Raw genomic sequence first — 11,280 nt, forward strand, 5'->3', positions numbered from 1 at the left:
TGGATTTCCATGAAACTTGCTGCTTATAGGGGCTGAAGGCCAATGTGTTGGAATTCCTAAATTTGTTTCTCCTTCTGTGTGTGTGCTCTCGTGTGTGTATTATTTCCTAGATTGACATTTGCTTCCAGCATCCTATATAGTTTCCTGAGTTTGCCAGGAGTGATTTCTGAGCTCAGAGACAGGAGTAAACCATGAGCACTGCCAGTTGTAGACAAAAAAATTCTTTTTTTTTTTTTTTTACAGATTTAATGAATATGGGATAGGCATAAATCAAAAAGAAGGGGGGAAATCATAGTAAAGTGACACTGCTGGTTTGTTTACAGGGAGGAATCAGAAAATGGAAAACATTACCAGGGAAAGTTTTCAGACTCAAAGAACTAGGTTACATAATATTGAGAGGAAGAAGCCAGGTCTGGATATTAGTCCACTTAATTCACAAATGAAAAAAAAGGGCACCAAAAGTTTATCCTACATAGTTTAACAATTTTTACATTAAATATATAGTGATCTATTTAATCAGAAAAAGATACAGGTCCCTTAGAAGACAGAAGTTCCCACTACACAGTAACTAGAAAATCTCAAATGCAACAAAGCAGGTATGCGATATTAACTTGGTATTACATTGTTCTGGACTAGAATGCATTTCAGTTTAATATAGAACTGCATTTTGGGTTTAAAAAGGCAGCAGTAATTATATTTTGGCTCTTATTCTAGATGCTTAACACAGTTAAGGCGACAGTTTAAGCATATTAAGTGAAGGTAGTTAAAATGTCATATAATCAACACAATCTCTTGCAACCTACAGACACTGCTTAATGCTTACATGGAATGAAACCAATGCCACTTAGTTGGTTTTATGCACACACGCGGAATTAAAAAATCTTATCAAAAACAGTCATTCTAAATGCATTATAGTAACACAATTAAAATGCAAAAAATGTCCTGGAATTAAAGTTAAGAACAGCACTACTTGAGAGCTAGGATAAAGGTGACTGGTTCTAAGACAACGCAAAGCATATATCAATCATCCTAATCATAATGGCTTGTAAAACATCAGGTTTCCAGTATTGAAACTATTCTATAAAAGTCAGTAAATCTTCTGCAAAGTTTCACATCTGTAAAACCAGGATAAGGCTACAACTATCTTGAGTTCTGAACAAGATATGAGATCAAATAGTGAGATTCCCAGCCATAAGAAAGAAAGGTCGTCATGCAGCATATGTTGTCTGGCTCCTAGAAAGCTGCTTGTGCATAATAAAGAAGTTGCTGAAGAAGTACACTGGAATAGTTCAGCAAATGTCCATGGGGCCATGACTTAAACCTCAGGAATGGCATGATCCATCAGGCTTTTCATAATGCTTGGGGCCATCCGTTTAATAATATGTTCAAAGATAAAAGCAGGCATGATTGTGATAGTAACTATAGTTCCAGATGTTGATAGTATGTCAGCAATTTGAGAGTCCTTCAGCCCAATGACATTCTGTCCATTGATTTCACAAATATTATGTTCTGTGAGAAGACCGTTTCTGGCTGCAGAACTGTCCTTCACTATGGATGTTATTTTCCCATTTTTAAAGATAAAGCCAACATGTCCAGTACTGTCCTTATGCATGGTAATCGTACGTTCAAAGGGCCTATCACGATAGTCATAGTTATCTTCTCTCCAAAAGCCTGTTTGAGCACCTTGTGTGCTTTATCAGAATTCCAGCCTGCACAGTTTTCCCCATTGATCTGAAGTACTTGGTCACCAAATCTCAGACCAACCAATGCGGCTGGAGAATTTGCTTGGACTAGCTGAACAAATATACGGTTATCTACTGACCTAAGCCTGAGCCCAATTTTCCCATCTTGGTCCTTACACAAAATGACTTCACGAATTCCTTGCTTAATTTCTGCTCTACGAATTCCCACATCATTACCAGTTACAGGAGCCACCATGTAGTCCATACTGGAAGGTCTTACTGCCAACTGCCCCTGCATCGGTGCATCAAGGACTTTGAGCACATTTACATGTATTTCTTCTTGATTTAAACAAAGACCCATGTATTGAGAGAGTTCTGGATACAATTTAGGATAAAGACTTGCATCTTGATAGATGGGAGCAGAAGCTTCGGACAAAATAGCTGGGTTGGCAGGATTTGCAGAAAAAGCAGCTTGAGCCTGAATTACTTTGTCTACCTTCAAGTCTTCAAGAGATGGGTACAGAGACATTTTTGCAGAATTTTTCTGGGCCGCAGGGAGCGAATGCAAAGTCGCTGCCTCCGGTCACGGGCTCCGTGGAAGTAATAGCTGAGGTGGGGCGAAGAGCGGCTCGCACGGCCCGCCTCCGCTTTCCGCCCCACAAAAAAATTCTTGAGATTACTTCTTTGTCAAAGTGTCTGTCCATTTCTTCTCCCCATTTTTTGATGGGATTAGATGTTTTTTTCTTATAAAGAATGGACAGACACTTTGACAAAGAAGAAATACAAATGACCAAAAGACATATGAAAAAATGCTCCACATCACTAATCATCAGGGAGATGCAAATCAAAACAACTATGAGGTACCACCTCACACCCCAGAGATTGGCACACATCACAAAGAATGAGAACAAGCAGTGTTGGCGGGGATGTGGAGAGAAAGGAACTCTTATCCACTGCTGGTGGGAATGCCGTCTTGTTCAACCTTTATGGAAAGTGATATGGAGATTCCTCCAAAAACTGGAAATCGAGCTCCCATATGACCCAGCTATACCACTCCTAGGAATATACCCTAGGAACACAAAAATACAATACAAAAATACCTTCCTTACACCTATATTCATTGCAGCACTATTTACCATAGCAAGACTCTGGAAACAGCCAAGATACCCTTCAGCAGATGAATGGCTAAAGAAACTGTGGTACATATACACAATGGAATATTATGCAGCTGTCAGGAGAGATGAAGTCATGAAATTTTTCTATACATGGATGTACATGGAATCTATTATGCTGAGTGAAATAAGTCAGAGAGAGAGAGAGAAATGCAGAATGGTCTCACTCATCTATGGGTTTTAAGAAAAATGAAAGTCATTCTTGCAATAATAACTTTCAGATACAAAAGAGAAAAGAGCTGGAAGTTACAGCTCACCTCATGAAGCTCACCACAAACAGGGATGAGTTTAGTTAGAGAAATAACTACGTTTTACTTTTCAAAGTATCTTTTGCTAAAGTATTTTTCTATCATCCCAACAAGCAATATAAAATAATTGTATGTCTCTCAAGGATGGAAAGCTATGAGTTGCATGGGAAACTGGGGACAATGGCGGAGGGAATGTTATACTGGTGATGGAATTGGTGCTGGAACATTGGCAGAAACATGAGAAATTTTGTAAATCACAAAGTTTAAATAAATATTCAAATATATGTGTAAAAAAAAAAAGAAATAACTACGTTTTGAACTATCCTAATAATGAGAATGTACGAGGGAAATAGAAAGCCTGTCTAGAGTACAGGTGGGGGTTGGGTGGGGAGGAGGGAGATTTGGGACACTGGTGATGGGAATGTTGCACTGGTGATGGTTGGTGTTCTTTACATGACTAAAACCCAAACACTGAGTGGGAAAAACTATTCCCCAATACCCATCAGATAAGGGGCTAATCTCCAAAATATACAAGGCACTGACAGAACTTTACAAGAAAAAAACATCTAATCCCATCAAAAAATGGGGAGAAGAAATGAACAGACACTTTGACAAAGAAGAAATACAAATGGCCAAAAGACACATGAAAAAAGGCTCCACATCACTAATCATCAGGGAGATGCAAATCAAAACAACGGTGAGATACCACCTCACACCACAGAGAATGGCACACATCACAAAGAATGAGAATAAACAGTGTTGGCGGGGATGTGGAAAGAAAGGAACTCTTATCCACTGCTGGTGGGAATGCCATCTATGGAAAGCTTTATGGAAAGCGATATGGAGATTCCTCCAAAAACTGGAAATCGAGTTCCCATATGACCCAGCTATACCACTCCTAGGAATATACCCTAGGAACACAAAAAATACAATACAAAAACCCCTTCCTTACACCTATATTCATTGCAGCACTATTTACCATAGCAAGACTCTGGAAACAACCAAGATGCCCTTCAACAGATGAATGGCTAAAGAAACTGTGGTACATATACACAATGGAATATTATGCAGCTGTCAGGAGAGATGAAGTCATGAAATTTTCCTATACATGGATGTACATGGAATCTATTATGCTGAGTGAAATAAGTCAGAGAGAGAGAGAAAAACGCAGAATGGTCTCACTCATCTATGGGTTTTAAGAAAAATGAAAGACATTCTTGCATAATAATTTTCAGACACAAAAGAGAAAAGAGCTGGAAGTTCCAGCTCACCTCAGGAAGCTCACCACAAAGAGTGATGAGTTTAGTTAGAGAAATAACTACATTTTGAACTGTCCTAATAATGAGAATGTATGAGGGAAATGGAAAGCCTGTTTAGAGTACAGGCAGGAGTCGAGTGGGGAGGAGGGAGATTTGGGACATTGGTGTTGCACTGGTGATGGGTGGTGCTCTTTACATGATTGAAACCCAAACACAATCATGTATGTAATCAAGGTGTTTAAATAAAATATATAAAAATAAATAAAACCCAAACACAATTATGTATGTAATAAAGGTGTTTAAATAAAAAATAAAATAAAATAAAAACAGCAAAAAAAAATTCTTGAGATTAAAAAAATTATATGAAATGCTTTCAATTTTTTCTGAAGGAAGAGATGATAAAATTTTCAGATTTTTTCAGTCATAACGTGGTCAAACCCCAAATCCTGAGGTTGGTGTTCTACTGTAACCTATAGACGATAGGCTGAAAGAACCTTTAGTTGTTTCATCAGATAGTTTGGGCTTGTCATCACTTAATAGTGCTAATGTAGAAGAACCTCAAAATATTTCACCTGAACATTTTGATCTCATACAAGAAACAAATGTAGTCCAATCAGCTGAATCACAGGGTGTATCTGTAAACTTATTACCCAACCCCCCTCTATTGCAGCTTTATAGGAAGTGTAGTACAGATCCAATCTCTCCCTTGCAGTGGATATTTATTAAATAGGTTGGCATAAATACAGAATGGGATCTATGTTTTCCACACCAGGAAAACAATTTACCACAATGACTAGATCTTAAGGAGATTGGAATTGATACAGACGCAGAAAACAAACAAACAAACAAAAAACATCAGGATAATATCTGGCCATGGGGACCAGTTCTTAAGGGAATTGATGCTGATACAGAATTAGGAACAAATTTCCCCCATCAGGAAAACAATCAAGCCTCAACTTATGAGGGTTTAAATATAGATTATCTTAGTCGGTTTAAGAAAGCATGTTCTGAGTATGGTCCTCTTTCTCCGTTTGTCTTGAATTCCTTGATTCCTAGAGAGATAGGGCAAATTGGATTCATCAGGATTATAAAACCATATGTTTAAACCCATCTCAGTATTTACAGTGAAAGATGTGGTTTTATGAAACAAAAAATATTAATACCTAAATAACTTTGGAAAAACGGTTGCAAGAATAAAATTGTTTTATGAGATGCTGACAGAAGAAAAATCCACAGAAGTAAATAAGCAGGCAGGATTACCACGTGTTGTTTTAAGAATGGTCAGAAAACTTGCTTTGGAGGCTTGGAAAAAAGCTGACTCTGAAATGAATACAGTGATAGTTATATTCAGGGAACTACAGAGTCATATGCAGATTTATAGGAACATTAACAAAAGAAATTGAGAGATAAATAAAAGATAAAGATCATAAAATATTCTGACTAAAACTTTAGCATTTGATAATTCTAATGAATATTCTCAAGCAATATTATGCCCTATGAGAGAAAAGGAGGATACTATGGAATACCTAAATGCTTGTAGAAATGCCAAACTTTATGATTATCCCCTTCCACTTCCTAATGGTACTTATAATTATTCTCTTCTGCCCTCCTCCGCTGTCTCTGTGGCCTTTGCTGGACTGTCCTTACCCCCTGCTACTGCACCTTTAATAGCATTTGCTATTCAGATGCAGGCTCCAAGGAATCAGATCAGTGGCCTTTGTCACAATGAAAGTACCTGTCTGAATATTTTGTCCGAAATGTGGTAAGGGAGTTCATTGGGCAAGGGACTGCCGTTCAGTTCCTCAATGTCTCACTGGCAAATAGGGGCAGGGTTCAAAACCAAACTCTCCAGTTCAGGTCAGATGCTTTAAGTATGGCAAGATGGAGCATTTAAGAAAACAATGCAAATCACAACCTTTTTGTACCAGCCCAGGTATCTGCCCCCTCGATACCATAACTTAATCAACATGTCTCAGAAAATTGCATAAGAGGACATTACCTAGCCCCTCAAAATCAGGGAACCTTTTCATCAATAATTCAGCTTTCTAGTCTAGACAAAGGGAACTCTGAAGCTTAATCTCATTAAAGCCTGCCACTTCAGGAAGCTGTGATTCAGATATCCCCTGTTTGATGGGCTTAATCATCCTCCCAGATCAGTGCCCTTATAAGATTAGGTCTGGCATAACAGGACCATTACCTCCAGGGACTTTAGGGATAATTTTAGGAAGAATTAGTTTAATGCTCAAAGAAATAATAATAATTCACCTGGGAATTATAGATTTTGACCACATAGGGGAAATAATAATTCTTATCTCAGTACCCACAGTCTGGACCTTTAAGAAAGGTGAAAATATAGATCAAATTTATTACTTTCTTATATTATGCATGGAAAATCAGAACTTACCAGGGAAGGAGGCTTTGGAAGTACTAACCCTGAGGCTTATACTAATGCATTTATAGCTTTCACTTTTAGACTTAAAGAGGAAAAATCCAATATTAACTCTTGAACTCCTGGCACTAAAAGTATCTTTGATTTCTTGAAGAGATTGGCCCCAAAATTGGGCCCTACAAGAAATTCAGAACATTCTTTAGAAAGAATAGAAGGGATCTTGCCTCCAAGTTCCTTTGCCAGAGTGCTAGGTATTTGAAGTGCATAGGACTAGAAAATCAACTGTGGTATTCATACCATATGTAGCTTCGGTTTCTCTGAACCTATGGGGATATGATTTGCATAGCAATGGGAAGCAGAATATCAAATCCTCATCAAAACACCTCATATGTGTTAATTCAGATGTTTTGCCTTTTTAATTGGGGCCACTGGGGTAAAGTGCCCCAAACTCATTCCCATTAAATGAAAATTTGATGTTTCAATCTGGATTTCCCTGGTGGCCCATCCACAGCCAAAAGTAGAGGTGTTTAGAAACTTAATCAACAAACAGTTAAGATGGGACACATTGACACCTCTTTTTAAAATTGGTATTTACTGGTATTTAATATTAAAAAGCCATTAGGTAGCTCGAGATTTTTAACTGATTTAAGGTCTGTAAGTTTTCAGATAATTTTGATGGGCAAAATGCAGACTGGCTTACCTTTATCAGAAGCATTCCAAAAGACTGGCTTTTGACAGTAATTGACTTAAAAGACTGGTTTTTTTTTTTGTTTGTTTGTTTGTTTTTTGTTTTTGGGCCACACCCGGTAAAGCTCCAGGGTTACTCCTGGCTATGTGCTCAGAAGTCGCTCCTGGCTTGGAGGACCGTATGGGACGCCGGTGGATCGAACTGCGGTCCCTCCTAGGCTAGCGCTGGCAAGGCAGACACCTTACCTTTAGCACCACCGTGCCGGCCCCAAAAGACTGTTTTTTAAATAATATTTCTGTACACCCAAAAGATAGAAAAAGTTCTCAGTTTCTTCTCATAATAATCGGGCCCCTCTGCAGAGATTTCAATGGACTGTTTTGCCTAGGCCATGGTGAATTCATCCACCATGTGTCAATATTTTGTTGGTGCAGTTTTCCATCCAGCTCGTACAAAGTTTCCCCCAGGTATATTTGGTGCATTACATGGATGGCATTTTATTGTTGGCTCTGACTCACAAAGAAATACAATGTGTTTATGACTTTGTTGTTAGCTGCTTGCACAGTGCTGGGTAAATAATGTCCACAGAAAAAAATCCAGACTTTGTCTCCCTTTCAATACTTGGGATTAGTACTGAACATACTTCAGCGTATCCACAAAAGATTTCCATTTATCAGAAAAATCTAAGGACTCTTAAAAACTTTCAAAACTTTTTAGGTAATATAAATTGGATTAGTCCCTCCCTGGGGATTTCAAACTCAGAACTTAGTAACTTGTTTAGTACTTTGGAAAAAAATCTGGACTTAAATAGTCCCAGGAGTTTAACTAGAAAGGCCCAACAGGAATTAGAATTTTTCATGGACCAGCTCAAAGAGTCCTATCGTGCCAGGTTTATACCTGAAGAGTAATTATGGCTTTTAATTTTTGCAACCCCTCTTTTTGCTATGGATGCTATTGCTCAGCTGTCAGCCTCTAGAAGGGTTTTATTTACATAACAAACAACATTGAACATTTGTGCCTTATTTGGAACTTGTTGCTGCTCTTATCATCAAAGCAAAGCTCTGAACAGTTTCCCTGTTATGTTTTGATCCTGAAATAATAGTGTTGCCAATTCCTAGAAAAAGGAAATAGAATGCATAATACCTCTTAGTGAGCCTCTTCATGAGCCTTATCTGATTTTTCAGGACAAATTCCCTCCCATTATCCTGCTGGAAAAGCCTGGGACTTCTCTAAGAGGACACATTTTGTGATATCCTCTATTATTTGTTCCTCTCCTATACCTGAAACCCCCGTGTTTTATTAACGGGTTATCATCAGGAAAAGGTGCTATCACTGACCACTGATCACCTTACAAGTCTGCTCAGCAAGTGGAACCTGCTACTTTAAATTACTTACTCTTATGCATTTTAGAGCCATGCAAAATAGTTCAGCTTATGTGGTAGGATTATTTCCAGGCATAGTAACCACCTTTTTAAATCCTCATAATCAAACTGCTCAAGATTTTCTGCAGCAATTACAAGTACTTCTGCAAAACGTCTGAGCCAAATGTTATCACTAAGGTCCTCAGGGCCAATGGCTAAAGGGAATGAAACTTCTGATCATGCCAATATTTAAGTCTTCTGCAGAAGAACAGGCAGTACTACATACAAACACCTATCTTTTGCATGTCAACGCTCATATTCCATGAAGGCAAGCTAGATGAATAGTTGACACATGAAACATATGCATGTCTTTGAATAAAAGAACACACGTAGCTGAGGCCAACCCCTGAGGGTTACAGAATTATGAATTGTGGCAAATGGATATTACACATGTTGATTTTCCCCTCAAAAAAAACCCTATCTTGATGTGGTTGTGAGTCCATATTCCCAATGCCTTCTGAGACAACGCAGTATGCACTTTCATGCTGTCATGTTTTTGTGTTATGAGTGTTTCTCAATCCATAAAGACAGGCAATGGCCCTGCCTACATAAAAATTTTTTTAAGGAATAGCAAATCATATCACTGGCATTCCATATAATCTGCAGAGACAAGCCATAGTTGAAAGAGCTCACAGGACTCTCAAAACTCAACTATTAAAATACAGAAAAAGAGGCATGCCACCCATGGAATTTTATCTTTAAACTTATTTTCACTAAACATTTTAAGTTTACTTCTAGAAACCTATATTGCTACAGAAAAACACTTTAAGAAGATGTTCAGGTACAAAAATAATTAATTTATCTATATGGTTAAAGAGAGAACATGAATGGACTGTTGATAATCTCCTCATTCAAAGAAAAAGATGTGCTTATGTTTGAATAGATGGCAACCAGCCAAGAAACTCTGGATCCCACTTCACCTTGTCAAAAGCAGGATTCTCACAAATGAAAAAAAAAATCAGACACAAATGTATGATAAGACATAAACTTCCCCTCAGAACTGACATAGATCACTCAAAAGGATGAGAACAGGAAACAAATTGCAACCTCAACAGGTAACCGGGACAATAACTTTACACCACACAACAAATAAAAATGACTAGTTCCAGGATCTCGAGTCTGTAGATAAGGGAATGGTTCCTGCTCTGCTCTCACCAAATTTTATAATTAAGTAAACACTTGTTAGTTGAACTCAGTATTACAATACCTGTATAATATACCCAGTTTGACTGATTATTTATAACAGAACCATTATAAGGAGGACACTAACAGGTCAAATCTGTTGGGACATAAAGACAAAGTGGCAGAAGAATTTGGTAAGAGTATAAATATCTTCTGGGCAGGACAGCACAGGATTAGGGGTCCTCAAACTTTTAAACAGGGGCCAGTTCACTGTCCCTCATTGGAGGGTCTGACTATAGTAAAAACAAAACTTATGAACGAATTCTTATGCACACTGCATATATCTTATTTTGCAATGAAGAAACAAAACAGATACAAATACAATATGTGGCCCTCGGGCCATAGTTTGAGGACCACTGGCACAGGTATATAAACCCAAAAGACTTTATGATGACCATTGGAAAGATAAATAATCAGTTTGCAGGAGAAAGTTAACAGGACCCACATGGACTACATCTACTCCTGATGGAAGTCTTCATCAGGACTTAAAGAATATTAGTAGACAAAAGGGGGAAGGGAAGAAAGGGAGGGGAGGGGAGGGGAGGGGAGGGAAAAGGGGAAGGAGAAGAGAAGGGGAAGGGAAGGGAAGGAAGGGAAGGGAAGAGAAGGGGAAAGGAAGGGAAGGGAAGGGAAGGGAAGGGAAGGAAGGGAAGGGAAGGGAAGGAAAGGGAAGGGAAGGAAAGGGAAGGGAAGGGAAGGAAAGGGAAGGGAAGGGAAGGGAAGGGAAGGGAAGGGAAGGGAAGGAAAGGGAAGGGAAGGAAAGGGAAGGGAAGGGAAGGGAAGGAAGGGAAGGGAAGGAAAGGGAAAGGAAGGAAGGGAAGGGAAGGGAAGGAAAGGGAAGGAAAGGGAAGGAAAGGGAAGAAAAGGGAAGGAAGGGAAGGGAAGAGAAGGGAAGGGAAGGAAGGGAAGGAAAGGGAAGGAAGGGAAGGAAAGGGAAGGAAAGGGAAGGAAAGGGAAGGAAGGGAAGGGAAGAGAAGGGAAGGGAAGAAAGGGAAGGAAAGGGAAGGAAGGGAAGGAAAGGGAAGGGAAGGAAGGGAATAAAGGAAAGGGAAGGAAAGGGAAGGGAAGGGAAGGAAAGGGAAGGAAGGGAAGGGAAGGGAAGGAAAGGGAAGGAAGGGAAGGAAAGGGAAGGGAAGGGAAGGAAGGGAATAAAGGAAAGGGAAGGAAAGGGAAGGGAAGGGAAGGGAAGGAAGGGAAGGGAAGGGAAGGGAAGGGAAGGAAGGAAGGGAAGGAAGGGAAGGG

The 11,280-nt window shown here is 39.0% G+C and overlaps 1 protein-coding gene across 1 annotated transcript; it reads right to left on the minus strand.

Annotated features, from left to right (window-relative positions):
- Positions 1–220: 220 nt before the first annotated feature.
- On the minus strand, positions 221–2,333 carry LOC126006753 (syntenin-1-like). Its single transcript, XM_049772278.1, is given in 2 exon segments — positions 221–1,644; positions 1,647–2,333. Coding segments are annotated over 2 exon segments (894 nt in total). The 5' UTR covers positions 2,212–2,333; the 3' UTR covers positions 221–1,315.
- Positions 2,334–11,280: the final 8,947 nt, after the last annotated feature.

Source organism: Suncus etruscus, chromosome 4, assembly GCF_024139225.1.
Source record: "Suncus etruscus isolate mSunEtr1 chromosome 4, mSunEtr1.pri.cur, whole genome shotgun sequence".
Classification (NCBI taxonomy): Eukaryota; Metazoa; Chordata; class Mammalia; order Eulipotyphla; family Soricidae; genus Suncus; species Suncus etruscus.